Source organism: Zea mays, chromosome 8 (assembly GCF_902167145.1).
Source record: "Zea mays cultivar B73 chromosome 8, Zm-B73-REFERENCE-NAM-5.0, whole genome shotgun sequence".
Lineage (NCBI taxonomy): Eukaryota > Viridiplantae > Streptophyta > Magnoliopsida > Poales > Poaceae > Zea > Zea mays.
This window is the reverse complement of record NC_050103.1, coordinates 155,139,115-155,153,697: the sequence shown is the minus strand read 5'-3', so window position 1 is coordinate 155,153,697 and position 14,583 is coordinate 155,139,115. Positions and strand designations below refer to the sequence as shown.

Genomic DNA, 14,583 nt, shown 5'->3' with positions numbered 1-14,583 from the left:
AAAAAGAGAAATATATGATGCAATTCAGGGGAGCTTTAAGGGATCTATAGGTTCAGGAGCCGTAGGGGGACTCGAGCCCAGGGTTTGAAACCCCATTCGAAACCCGACGGTAATCGTCAAAACTTCCCGGTCTCAGCGGTAGGCGGAAATGGGCCCCGGTGAGATATTTCACAAATTTTGTTTCAAAATTATGAATTTGATTTTTTTATAAAAATGGAGAAAAAGTTCTATTAAAAACTAAAGGGTACTAGGAGTCCAAAAATACATTTGTTGTTCAAAAATTTATCTTTTGGCGAATTAAACAAATTATAAACATATCTTATCGAATTTTTATTTTTCAAAGGTAATCAAAATTTTCAGTGGTAAATAACCGAAAACTGCTCGGTTTTACCGGTTTTCCGACATTTTTTTACCGAATCTCTTTTTTCAAGTTTAAATAAAGAACCGACCGGTAATTACGAAATTCGTCGAAATTCGAGCGATTCATGTTTTCGGAGATCATCGAAAAAGTTGCTCAGAAATGAGATGATAAGCCTTGCTCGAGCCCCATCCCGCCCACCGGTAGCACGGTCCCTGGTTTTTGAGATTGTATGCTAGATTATGTAGATATGTTTCTCATAAAAATATTCAAATAAATGCTATCTTTTTACATACAGATAGAGTCTGGTTTGCTAACACGTGTCCTTTTTTATACCCATCAAATGCACCATATAGGCAAGTGTACAATGGGCCAGACTCAGGGTTCACAATTTCCTTTCGAAGATTCGAATTTTATTTTTGTGATTAAAATTTGACTTTTGTATTTTTATATTTTGAATCAAAATCCAGTTAAAACCGGACCGAAATTCGTTTATCGGTGAGTAGCGAAAACGAGAAAAATGGCAAAATTCGGTGTTACCGAAACCAGAAAGTAAACCGTGGACGGACCCCACTGTAGATCCTTATTCAAGGTTAGTTTGATACCTTCAATCCTCTGTGGTTTTCTTACTCCTAAACTAACCTACCACATTTAAAATGAGTAACAAATAAATAAAGAAAAACAAAAAGGTAATAACATTTGTGAGAAGAGCTGGAGAGCGAAAATATAGGCAGTGGGGCCCGTCTGCGTGCGTGGGGACGCGACGCGAGACAAGGAGAGCGGGTCTGGTGAGTGGTGACTGGTGGGTTGGCAGGCAGGCGCAGCGAGGGCGAGCTCACCACCACGGCACGTCGGCACCACCACCCTCCCTCTATAAATGCAGGGACACCGAAATACCGAATGCTCCCCAACGCCCTATACTAATCCGGAGGAGGGGTCAAGGAAGGCGAGCGACGCTCCCACACCAATCCACAACACCGCCGCGCCGCCCGCCGCCGCTGGGGACGAGCGTGGGGCGAGCAACCAAATCTAAGACACCGATCCCCGACGCGCAGGCCGCGAAGCTAGCGGCGGAGAAAAGATCGGAGCCACAACGCGGTCGTGAGCCCGCAGCCACCGGTTCCGCGAGGCTAGACGGAGACAGAGGTATCCGCTCCAGCACCCCTGCTTGCCAGGACCCGCGAGACGCTAAAAAAAGTTGACGGGATTGGCAACTTGGCGGTTTGGTTTGGCTGCAGCGTGCGTGTGTGGTTGGTGGCATGCGCGGCCGTCTCGTTGTTTTTATCATTTCGACCCGTTGATGTTTTATTCTGCGTCCGTCCGTGCGCTCCTCCGTGAATCTGGCGTGTCGCGGCGGCGGAATCTGCGCCGCCGTGCGGGGGTTGGTAGATCTGTTCATCCCTGCGCGTGTTTCCGCCGCTGAGGTGTTTGTTTCGTACTTCTTTTTTTGGGAGTGCTCTGTTACACTGCAGAGTGGGTCGCACGATCTTTTCTGGATGTTTATGGTGTTGACATGTGGGCGACTGAGCGTAGGGAAGGGGACAGGGACAGCTTTGAGTTTTCTGCTTGTATTTCCGGTGCTTTTTAAATACCATTTCCCGGATGTCTGGTTCCTTTCCCCCCCCCCCCCCCCCCCCCCCCCCCCCCCCCCCGCATGGTGTTGTAGATCGATGAATCGCTAAGCGAACACCATCTGATGCTCGTCGTCGTTTGATTGTTGCATGGCAGATAGCGAGGCTTGCTGTTCAGCCATGTCGACGGCGCAAGGGACAGCGTTGAAGTCGGCGCCGATAGGCGCAGGTCATCGGGCCCGGCGCGGCCGCCCCGTGGTGCCGCCGTACCGTTCTGGCTGGCAAGCATACGGCGGCGTTTCCCTCGAGGGCAGCGGGTTCCTCGGCGGCCTGCAGCGCACCGAGGAGCGCGTCGCTACGCTGGCGCCCCGCGCGGCGGCGCGCGACGCGGAGGTGGTGAGGCCGCTCTCGAAGCTCCCGAACAGCAGCATTGGGCTCTATGATCCCTCGTTCGAGCGTGACGCGTGCGGCGTTGGGTTTGTCGCTGAGCTTTCTGGCGATTACAAACGCGAGACTGTAAGTTTCATCGATTCCTTGAAAGAGGCGATGCCACATGTCCTGTAGTTATACTATTTCGATTTATCATGTTCGGGATGCCAATTTTGCTATCCTTTTTACCGTAGGTTAATGATGCTATTGAAATGCTTGAGAGAATGGCGCACCGTGGTGCCTGTGGCTGCGAAAAGAACACAGGAGACGGTGCCGGCATTATGGTCGCTCTACCACATGACTTCTTCAAAGAGGTGAGTTTCTTTGCAACAAAAAGAAATAGAAGAAAAGAAAGCAAAGCTGTTCTTTTCGACAGTCATTCAATGCTTTGGTGTTCCCACAGGTCACAAAGGATGCTGGGTTTGAGCTACCCCCGCCAGGCGACTATGCTGTTGGAATGTTTTTCATGCCAACCGATGAAAAGCGTCGCGAGAAGGGCAAAGCTGAGTTTAAGAAGGTTGGTGATAGCCTATGAGCAATGCAGGATCTGCATGTTAAGCTCACTTCTCTTATTAATAATCTTGTCCTTGTAGGTCGCGGAATCACTGGGACATGTAATACTCGGGTGGCGTCCTGTTCCTACTGACAACTCAGACTTGGGTGAATCTGCACTCGAGACTGAGCCAGTCATTGAGCAGGTTTTCGTTACCAAGAGTTCAAGATCAGAGGCTGAGTTTGAGCAACAGGTAATTCTATACCACTAGATGTAATTGCACATCAGCATATTTGATGGATTTGGCTTTAACGTTTTTTGATGAATTGCTGCAGCTATATATCCTTAGGAGACTCTCAATCATCTCTGTCCGAGCCTCTCTGAACATTAAGCGTGGAGGAGAGAGGGATTTCTACATGTGCTCTCTATCTTCAAGGTTCTTCCCTTTCCTCACCTGAAAAGTTTTTGTTTATGCTTTGGTTTCATTATGTTTCAGGGTTGAAAAGGGGCAGAGAGTTTCCACTAAGCACGGTTTTAGAACAGAATTTTGGCAATAATTTTGATTTTCTATAAGGGAATATCAAATTATTGCCTTCAATTTGGTCTTAACAGTTGTAAATATGTAGCCAAATGTCATTTTGGTCGGCTTATGTTTGTATGAATAATTCTTATTCAAAGTTGTATTTCTTTATATTACAGGACTATTGTTTACAAGGGCCAGCTTAAACCGTGCCAGCTTAAGGGGTACTACTATGCTGACCTAGGTCAAGAAAACTTCATGAGTTATATGGCTCTGGTAAATACGAAACTTTAGCAGTATTACACAAAAATTGTCATGATCATAGTCAACGGATGCGAACCAATAATAGCATGGCTGTTGTAAGAAGATATGCTCCCATGCAGGCATCATACTTTGAACTGTCTTATCATCACTGCTCTACTCATATGCTATTTTAGTCCTGGTTCTTGACGCCTTAAAGTAAACTATTAGAAATCTCTATTAGTTGATACCCGATAACCATGTTGCAGAGTCAAGCTGCAGTTCTGCTATGGCCGACTGCTATGCCCGACTCATCAGGATGTGACCTCCGATTAGGTGGTGGGAAGGAAATGTGTTTGGTTTGAGGTAGCTTAGGGCTCCCAACTGTTTTGATGAAATTCTGTGCTACTGATGCTTTCTTTTTGGTAGTGCAAGTGCTTCATTCTGATGTTCTATTCAGCATCTTAAAGCTGCAAACTATGTCTGTAATATGATTTCTAAAATCCATATATTAAAACAGGTTCACTCAAGGTTCTCCACAAACACCTTTCCCAGCTGGGACCGTGCGCAACCAATGCGTGTTTTAGGTCATAATGGAGAGATCAATACCCTTAGAGGAAACAAGAATTGGTAATCTCGCTAAACTATAGTTTCATAGTTTATATTTTTGTGTGGATACGGTCATCTCCATATTCTTATGCTGTTTGGATTTTATGGTTCTTAGCTTGTCTTTAAGTAATCTGGATTTATGACAGGATGACAGCACGTGAGGGTCTCTTAGAGGCGGAGAAGCTTGGATTATCAAAGGAGCAGCTTGCAAGAATTCTGCCAATTGTTGATGCTACCTCTTCTGATTCTGGTATGGATGCACAGTTACAGTTGGCAAATGAAAATTGCCTATCTATCTTTTGGAAACTTATTACCTGGAAAAAATGTTAACTGTAGGCGCATTCGATAATGTTCTTGAGCTTCTTGTCCGTGGTGGGCGAAGCCTGCTAGAAGCCGTGATGATGATGATCCCTGAGGCATGGCAGAACGATGGAAACATGGATCCTGAGAAGAAAGCTCTCTACGAGTTCTTGTCAGCACTTATGGAGCCTTGGGATGGACCTGCTCTAATATCTTGTATATATATTCTATCCACTTTTCTTTTCTAATCATTCTTCTCCTGATTGTTACTTGATCTACTCAATCCTAACTTGTCTTTCGCCTACAGTTACTGATGGTCGTTACCTTGGAGCTACCCTGGACCGTAACGGTTTGAGGCCTGGTCGGTTTTATGTGACGCACAGTGGGCGTGTGATCATGGGTAGTGAGGTCGGTGTTGTTGATGTTCCTCCTGAAGACGTGCTGAGAAAAGGCAGGTTAAACCCTGGAATGATGCTATTGGTTGATTTTGAGAATCACACTGTAGTGGATGATGAAGCTCTGAAAGCACAATACTCTAAAGCTCACCCGTATGGGGAATGGCTCAAGAGACAAAAGATATATCTCAAGGATATTGTAGAATCAGTACCAGAAACCGATAGGGTTGCTCCAAGCATTTCTAGCTCACTTCCTGTAAGTCCTTACCGTGCACCAATATTACTAGTGACAACTTGGGCAAAACATAAGTACTGTAGCGCTTATGACTCTTATAATTTGGTGCAGGCAAAGAATGAGAACAAGGACCATGTTGGTATCAATGGGATTTTGACCCCACTGAAGGCTTTTGGGTAAGCAAGGGATTTATTCTGTTCTGTTGCCGTTTCAAGTTTTGCTGATAGTTAACTGATGTATTCTAGGTACACGGTGGAAGCCCTGGACATGTTGCTACTGCCAATGGCTAAGGATGGAGTGGAAGCTCTCGGTTCCATGGGAAATGATACACCACTTGCGGTGATGTCAAACAGGGAGAAGTTGACTTTTGAGTACTTCAAGCAGATGTTTGCACAAGTTACAAACCCTCCGATTGACCCTATTAGAGAGAAAATTGTTACATCTATGGAGTGTATGATTGGCCCCGAAGGCGACTTGTTGGAAACAACTGAAAAACAATGCAACCGTCTTTCACTTAAAGGTCCCTTGGTTTCTATTGATGAAATGGAGGCTATTAAAAAGATGAATTATCGAGGTTGGCGAAGCAAAGTGCTTGACATAACATACCCAAAAAAGTCTGGGAGGAAGGGCTTGGAAGAAACTTTGAACAGAATGTGTGCTGAAGCTCGTGAAGCCATACGCGAGGGATATACTATTTTGGTTCTCTCAGATAGAGGTTAGAATTTTATCTACAGTAGTATATTTTTATTCCATATTTTATCTAGCAGGCAAAAACTGTTTGTAATCAAGCTTCCTGTCAATTGCCGTGCAGTCAAACTATCAAAAATTATGAGAAATTCTCAAAATTTATAGATGTACTTTATTATTTACTCTATCAATATATCAAAATTAAAATTCAAGTTTTAATTCATCCTATGTTAAGAGATAAAAAAGAGAAAATTCTATCTAATATGAAGGATTAAAAAATATAGTTTTTTATCTTTTTATATCTTTTAACATAGTATAAATTAGAATATATTGGTAAAGTAAATAATGAAGTATATCTGTAAATTTTTTGACAATTTTTTTTGTGATGTTTGGTAGTTTGATTGCATGACGATTGCACGGGAAGCTTGATTGCATAACAGTTTTTGCCTTTTATATGATATATGATTATACCAATCACCCAACAGTTAATTGAATTTCCCTACATATGAGTTATAAATGCATTCTACAATTTTGTTGGTCTGTTGCTCTATTCATTTGCAGGATGTGCCATAACTCACTTGTTCCTTTTCGTTTAGCTTGAGAATAGCTCTTTACACAATTCAATTCCTTTGACAGTCCATCAAAGTTTCACACATGGAGATTTGACTTAATTTTGTTTGCCTAACTTTGTTATGCAGGATTTTCCTCAGACCGTGTTGCTGCCAGTTCTCTCTTAGCAGTGGGAGCAGTGCATCAGCACCTTGTTGCAAATCTTGAGAGGACACGCATAGGATTGTTGGTTGAGTCAGCTGAACCTCGTGAAGTGCATCATTTCTGCACCCTGCTTGGATTTGGTGCTGATGCTATATGCCCTTATTTGGCTATTGAAGCAATTTGGTGCTTGCAGAATGATGGGAAGATTCCTCCTAATGGTGATGGACAACCCAACTCAAAGGAAGAGCTGGTGAAGAAGTATTTCTATGCTTCTAACTATGGAATGATGAAAGTTCTTGCGAAGATGGGAATATCCACCCTTGCATCCTACAAAGGTGCACAGATTTTTGAAGCTCTTGGTCTTTCTTCCGAAGTGATTGGCAAGTGTTTCGAAGGCACACCTAGCAGGATTGAGGGTGCAACATTTGAAATGCTTGCACGAGATGCACTTCGTCTTCATGAGTTAGCTTTCCCATCAAGAACCCCTCCAGCTGGCAGTGCAGATGCAAAGGCCCTTCCCAACCCAGGGGATTACCACTGGAGGAAAAATGGTGAAGTTCATCTCAACGACCCACTTGCAATGGGAAAACTACAAGAAGCAGCTAGAGTCAACAGCCGGGCAGCATACAAGGAATATTCGAAACGAATTCAGGAGCTCAACAAGGCGTGCAATTTACGTGGCATGCTGAAATTTAAAGATATTTCTGACAAGATATCTTTGGATGATGTTGAACCTGCAAGTGAGATAGTGAAACGCTTTTGTACTGGAGCAATGAGTTATGGTTCTATTTCATTAGAAGCACATACTGCCCTTGCTATTGCCATGAACAAACTTGGAGGAAAATCTAATACAGGTATGGTTCTCATCCATACGTGATATTTCTCTGTTATAGATGTGGAGGAATTATTGTTCTTTTGGCACATTAGCTCCATGAAAAACCATCTGAACAAATGTAGGATGTATGGACCATTTTCTAGTTTTTGTAAGGGTGATGTGCTGTTCTTTTCCTGAAACATGAACAACAGCTGCCTACGTTTTATTATGTGAGCCTGTCCTCTGCACTAACATTTTAGACAATCACGTTTTATTATGTGAGCATTGCTTCTGAAAACATATCATACTGTTTTGTTTGTTATAGTTTATTGCAAGATATTTTTTTGCTTTTATAATTTTTAAACGCTAGTGCTAACTGATGAGGACATCTGCTATAAATTTCTTTGGTTTAATAGAAGTGGTTAAATACTGCTGTATGCATTGTTCCTTTTTGATTATAAACCCCTTCAACTTGTTCTTATATTGTAGTTCAGGAACATGAGCAGACAGTGTGTTTTCTAGATCTTAATATTAAATATACTTATTCCCAAGTCTAAGATTTATGTGACCAAATACACTTGCTTTAATATATCTGTGAAGGTGAGGGAGGGGAACAGCCCTCTCGGATGGAACCACTTCCTGATGGCTCAATGAACCCAAGACGAAGTGCGATTAAGCAAGTTGCTAGTGGACGGTTTGGAGTTTCCAGCTATTACCTGACTAATGCAGATGAGCTGCAGATAAAAATGGCCCAGGTACTTTGTCAACATTGTGCACTATGCAGCCGTTAACATGAATTGCATCTTTTTGAAAGAACATGGGTCTTCCATATTTCATTTTGGATTTACTGTTTTTTACCTTAAATTTCTATAGGGTGCCAAGCCTGGTGAAGGTGGTGAGCTTCCAGGCCACAAGGTTATTGGTGACATTGCTGTCACAAGACATTCCACAGCTGGTGTAGGACTGATCAGTCCACCTCCGCATCATGATATTTATTCGATTGAGGATCTTGCACAGCTTATACATGATCTTAAGGTATGAATTGTAAATAGAGTAATGCTGCTTTCTATACCCACAAGATCCATGGCTCATTGATTGTTGCTGTTGGCTCAATTTAATTTTTTACACTCGTCTTAACAACCTCTGAAGGCCTCTCTTATTGATCTTAATATTCGCGGATCACTTGCTGTGAGGCAACTCTTGCTACTTTTTACTGGTGAACTTGCATGTATGTTTGCGAATCTCCAACTTGCAAATGCTGTTCAGTGATAATGATATTCTTGCCTGTGCAGAATTCAAATCCTGGAGCCCGTATCAGTGTCAAACTAGTTTCTGAGGCTGGTGTGGGAGTTGTTGCTAGTGGTGTTGTAAAAGGACATGCAGACCATGTTCTTATATCTGGCCATGATGGTGGCACGGGAGCTTCAAGATGGACAGGTATCAAGAACGCTGGACTTCCATGGGAACTTGGGTTGGCTGAGACACATCAAACTCTAGTAGCAAATGGGCTTCGTGGTCGAGCTGTTCTGCAAACAGATGGACAGTTGAAGACTGGTAGAGATGTTGCTGTTGCTTGCTTGCTTGGTGCAGAGGAATTTGGTTTTAGCACTGCACCACTGATCACACTCGGTTGTATTATGATGCGAAAATGCCACATGAACACTTGTCCTGTTGGTATAGCTACTCAAGACCCAGTGCTTCGAGAAAAGTTTGCTGGAGAACCAGAGCATGTCATTAACTTTTTTTTCATGCTTGCTGAGGAGCTAAGAGAAATCATGGCAAACCTTGGGTTCCGCACCATTACTGAAATGGTTGGACGTTCTGATATGCTTGAGGTTGATCCAGAAGTAGTGAAGACTAATGAGAAACTTGAGAACATTGATCTCTCACTAATCTTGAAACCAGCTTCAGAGATTCGTCCAGGTGTTGCTCAGTACTGTGTTGAGAAGCAAGACCATGGCCTAGACATGGCATTAGATAACAAACTAATAGATCTGTCAAGAACTGCTATTGAAAAGCAAGTTCGTGTTTTCATCGAGACTCCAATTCAGAACACGAACCGAGCAGTTGGAACTATGCTCAGTCATGAAGTCACAAAACGTTATCACATCAATGGATTGCCTGCTGGTACAATTCATGTGAAGTTTACTGGAAGTGCTGGTCAAAGCTTTGGTGCTTTTCTTTGTCCTGGAGTCACTCTTGAACTGGAAGGAGACAGCAATGATTATCTTGGTAAGGGATTATCTGGTGGGAAAATTGTTGTGTACCCACCAAGGAACAGTTCATTTAGTCCAGAGGACAATATTGTCATTGGTAATGTGGCTTTATATGGTGCTACCATGGGAGAGGCATATTTCAATGGTATGGCAGCAGAAAGGTTTTGTGTCCGCAACTCAGGTGCTCAAGCAGTGGTTGAAGGAATTGGAGATCATGGATGTGAGTACATGACTGGAGGCACTGTGGTTATCCTTGGGAAAACTGGGCGGAACTTTGCTGCTGGCATGAGTGGAGGCATTGCCTATGTTTATGATGTTGATGGGAAATTCAGTGCTCGCTGCAACAATGAGTTAGTTGATCTATATCATGTGGAGGAAGAGGATGACATCATCACATTGAAAATGATGATTGAGCAACATCGTCGCAACACTGAGAGTGTTTTGGCTAGAGACATACTCTCCGATTTTGATAATCTTCTTCCAAAATTTGTAAAAGTATATCCAAGGGACTATAAGAGGGTTTTAGAAAACATGAAGTTGGAAAAGAGTGTTGCTAATCATGCAAAGGAGCCTAAGATGGTAAATGGAATATCTGTGACGACTAAGGTGAGATACATTTTCAAGTGCCAACTTTGTTTCATTTTTCATATCACGAGTTTCTACTTAGCTATCCTAAACTATTAATTCATCTACCTAAACATTTCTAGTTTAGTTATCATTTCCTATTCATTCAATAGGGAATTAAATCTTTGCACAAAAACTTTATTCGTCAGAAACAGCTAATAATATAATTCCGATTCTTGGAAGCTTTCATTGACTACTTGTATCAACTTTCATGTACAGAAAGTACAACCTGATCAGTCAGCAAGCCGGCCAACACGTGTTGCCAATGCCAAAAAGTACCGAGGTTTTATTACATATGAGCGAGAGAGTATTTCTTACAGAGATCCAAAAGAGCGTGTTAAAGATTGGAAGGAAGTTGCAATCGAATCAACACCTGGTCCACTATTAAATACACAATCTGCTCGTTGCATGGACTGTGGTACTCCTTTCTGTCATCAGGTGATATTTCTATTCTTGCTATATATATTCTTAAATTCTCTTTCCATCATGGTTAAGATGGATATATTTTATTTATTCAGATGCTGAATTGAAGTTGTTTCTCTAGAGTACTTCTGTAAAAGAAACATGCGTTTGTTTCTTTTCTTTTCTGCTGTTGATAAGATTTTGGAACTCTCTTTTTATAACATTTTTATTATACTTTCACAGGAAAGCTCAGGTGCTGGCTGTCCTCTTGGAAATAAGATCCCAGAATTCAATGAATTAGTTCACCAGAACAGATGGCGCGAAGCATTGGATCGACTACTTGAGACAAACAACTTCCCTGAATTTACTGGACGAGTATGCCCTGCTCCTTGTGAGGGGTCATGTGTTCTTGGGATTATTGAGAATCCGGTGTCTATCAAAAGTATAGAATGTGCAATCATAGACAAAGGTTTCGAAGAGGGATGGATGATTCCACGACCTCCACTTCAAAGAACAGGGTGTGTGTTTTAAAGTTATAATCATTTAGTTTTCTCCGTGTTTGGAGTTTAATTTCGTTACTAGGTAGTATCTCAGTTATGCTCATTAGCAGTGAAATGTTCCTTTTACAGAAGGAAGGTGGCCATTGTTGGCAGTGGACCAGCTGGTTTGGCTGCTGCGGATCAACTAAACAAAATGGGGCATTTTGTAACTGTGTTCGAACGTGCAGACCGAATTGGAGGTTTAATGATGTACGGCGTTCCAAACATGAAGACTGACAAGATTGGCATTGTCCAGCGCCGTGTTAACCTAATGGCAGAAGAGGGTGTCACATTTGTGGTGAATGCCAATGTTGGTAGTGATCCTCTGTACTCAATTGAACGTCTACGTTCTGAGAATGATGCAGTTATTTTGGCTTGCGGAGCAACAAAACCAAGGTAACAAACTAAGGTTCCAGATAAATTTTTGAATTTTGATTGATAGTAGCTTCTAAATATATCTGTGTGTTTGTTTGTAAGATACATATGGTATATAATTTTTAAGTACAACAAAAATACACACGATGCAACATATACTTCAAATAGTCGTGCTCTATTTTGACCTATGGTCATGTCCTTAACAGAGATCTCACCATCCCTGGACGCGAGCTATCTGGAGTTCATTTTGCAATGGAATTTCTCCATGCAAATACCAAAAGTTTACTCGACAGCAACCTGGAGGATGGTAAATATATATCCGCCCGCGGGAAAAAGGTGGTGGTTATTGGTGGAGGTGATACAGGAACAGATTGCATTGGCACATCTATTAGGCATGGTTGCACCAGCCTTGTAAATCTTGAACTCCTGACAAAACCACCAAGCAATAGAGCTGCTGATAACCCATGGCCCCAGGTATCTGTCTCTCTTTGCAGTCATTTATCACTTTCTTTAGGGTACTGTATTTATGTGCTGTTTGGTTCACATATTTGTAACGTGAACGGTAACCGATAACGTTAAATCATGATTGTTCAAGTCCAACCGTAATGAGATATCACACTAGAAATTAATACCGTCCTATTCGAACTTGTTACCGCTGGTAGTCAAGTGTGAATCATTATCGTTGTCATTTATATATGTTACATTTCGTGAACCAAACGACACCTTAGCCTTAGATTGCTGAGTGCAGGAATATATCGTTGCTTGTGCATCTTTTCCAGCTTGGAGTTGTTATTTGCTTATTTCTCCTTTTTTTGCTTTTAGTGGCCAAGAATTTTCCGTGTTGACTATGGGCATCAAGAAGCTGCTACCAAGTTTGGAAAGGATCCAAGAACTTATGAAGTCTTGACAAAGCGTTTTATTGGCGATGAAAATGGCAAGGTGAAGGCTCTTGAGTTAGTGCGTGTGAAGTGGGAGAAAGTAGATGGAAGATTTCAACTCAAGGAGATCCAAGGATCAGAAGAGATTATTGAAGCTGATCTCGTCCTCCTAGCTATGGGATTCTTGGGTCCTGAAGCGGTCAGTACCCTTCAAGGCTATTTATTATAAAAGCCCCTAAGTACCACTGTTCTAGTCTAGTGCCTAACGTACCATTTATGAGAAATGTCTGCCAACTAATAGCCTTTTCTTCCTGCAGTCTATCGCTGAGAAACTGGGTTTGGAGAAGGACAACAGATCAAACTTCAAAGCGCAGTTTGGAGACTTCGCTACCAGTGTTGATGGTGTGTTCGCAGCCGGGGACTGCAGGCGTGGACAATCACTGGTGGTATGGGCCATCACGGAGGGGCGGCAGGCTGCTGCAGCGGTAGACAAGTACATATCAAGGCATGATCAGAATGTCGCAGGCGACATCACTCCCTTTGGGGCAGGGCTCGTTCAGCCGGTTGGAGCATAAAAAAAACATAGACCGAGGCATGTTTTAGGTTCTCGTCAGTGGTTCCTCACAGCAAATTTTGTTCTTGTATATTTTGACGATAGATAAACAGTTGAAAGTTTTGGTGTCTATTGTTTCTTTTTCTTCTCCGGTTATTATGTTTTGCGTGTCTGCATGTGGTTTTCTAGTCCAAAATGTACAGTTTTCCTTTTATTAAATAGATGTAAATTTGGTGGGTGATATGGCGATCATTTTGTGTGTATATGAAAGCGAAATTGAGCCACCAATCTAGTTGAGTTGGTTAGGTAGTTTTAGTAGCACTTGTTAGGTAGGTCATGAGTTCGAATTCGAATTTAAAGATACGGTTAAAAATGTCACTCGTTAGATCTAGCCTACAGAGGACGGACAGTTGCACGAGTTTTTTTTAGCTAGTTAGTTATTTCTACGTTACTATGGTTTCTATATTATATATATACCTGTACGTTGCAATGAGAAGATAAAATACCACGATAACTCATGTACAAATGTGTTATAATATTATAGGAAAAGGTTTCATAATTTATTTGTGATCCTACCCATACATTAATATACAAAACACTAATTATTATATATTTTTGTTAGTATCACTAAAAGTAGATGTTTACATACCTTAAAAGATATAGGTGTATATTCGTCTGTTGCTATGAAATCAATATGATAAGATACATTGATATGCAAAAATACTAATTATTATTCTATACTTTTGTTAGCATCACTAAAAATAGATGTTTTCATATCTTAAAAGATATAGTAAGGTACATGCCAGAGTAATTCACTTTTTAAGGAATATACTCTGACATCATGAACTTAGAAAACTTGCTAGCAGCAATCCACCGCCTACTGTTTGTCTCTCTAGAAGAGGTAGCCAGCTCCTCTTCCTTCAAATACATGGAATGCTTGGTGTGATTTGAGTACACGGAATGACAATTTCTACAATCAGAAGCTGCTAACTGCATACAAGCAAAACAAAAGGAATAATTCCATTCCACATTGAATCAGAGATTAGAAGTTGGAGCACAACTTGTTTGTCAGTTTTTTGCCGAAGCTCGACGAAAATTACAAACAGGAAATGGATAGAGCAAGAAAAGGAGTGCTCCAAATTAATGACATCTAAGTAAAAGGATGACACTCAAATATGGAGTTACAAGTAGCCAAATTTAGGTATGACACTCAAATCTGGAACAACCCAAACTGTAGTTCTTTAGACTCCTGGTAACATGTAAAAGGATGATTTACTCAACATGTCTTGATTTGGGTTTAAACATGATGTTGATTGTGTGGCGCTTGTCCTTGAATGAATATAATGAAGTAATTGTTGTTTCAGTTATTAGTGAAAATGATCTCCACAGAATGGAAGAAGACTACCTATAAAATTTTAAATGTAATGGTTTTCGAGATTTTTTAAATGTAAATATTTCCAGATAAATGGACCAGTTGCATCCAACTATTTGGCATCTATAGGCTGCAATAGAAGAGTAGTAGTGTAAAAACGAGCTTTTTGTTGCACACAGAGCAAATTCGTTCTTATCTATGTGATGCCCTGAACTTTGATATACTACCCATCTCAACTAAAAGCATAATCCATTTAGCA

At 41.5% G+C, this 14,583-nt stretch overlaps 1 protein-coding gene across 5 annotated transcripts; it reads left to right on the top strand.

Annotated features, from left to right (window-relative positions):
- Window positions 1–1,117: 1,117 nt before the first annotated feature.
- Window positions 1,118–13,204, top strand: LOC103636185 (glutamate synthase 1 [NADH], chloroplastic). Of its 5 annotated transcripts, XM_020542463.1 has the most exons (24): window positions 1,163–1,504; window positions 2,087–2,445; window positions 2,553–2,672; window positions 2,762–2,875; window positions 2,952–3,104; window positions 3,187–3,287; window positions 3,551–3,647; window positions 3,881–3,977; window positions 4,132–4,241; window positions 4,367–4,470; window positions 4,557–4,736; window positions 4,828–5,171; window positions 5,262–5,326; window positions 5,396–5,865; window positions 6,536–7,405; window positions 7,966–8,120; window positions 8,239–8,400; window positions 8,658–10,187; window positions 10,425–10,643; window positions 10,851–11,125; window positions 11,237–11,542; window positions 11,728–11,995; window positions 12,344–12,598; window positions 12,717–13,204. In XM_020542463.1, the coding sequence occupies exons 9-24, from the start codon at window positions 4,186–4,188 to the stop codon at window positions 12,972–12,974; spliced, it is 5,517 nt and encodes a 1,838-aa protein (XP_020398052.1). In that variant the 5' UTR covers window positions 1,163–1,504; window positions 2,087–2,445; window positions 2,553–2,672; window positions 2,762–2,875; window positions 2,952–3,104; window positions 3,187–3,287; window positions 3,551–3,647; window positions 3,881–3,977; window positions 4,132–4,185; the 3' UTR covers window positions 12,975–13,204. The 5 variants fall into 5 exon arrangements, with proteins under 5 accessions (XP_008656759.1, XP_020398052.1, XP_020398050.1 ...); XM_008658537.3 differs by lacking the exon at window positions 3,881–3,977 and having other exon boundaries at window positions 1,118–1,504; XM_035961866.1 differs by lacking the exon at window positions 1,163–1,504 and having other exon boundaries at window positions 1,935–2,445.
- Window positions 13,205–14,583: the final 1,379 nt, after the last annotated feature.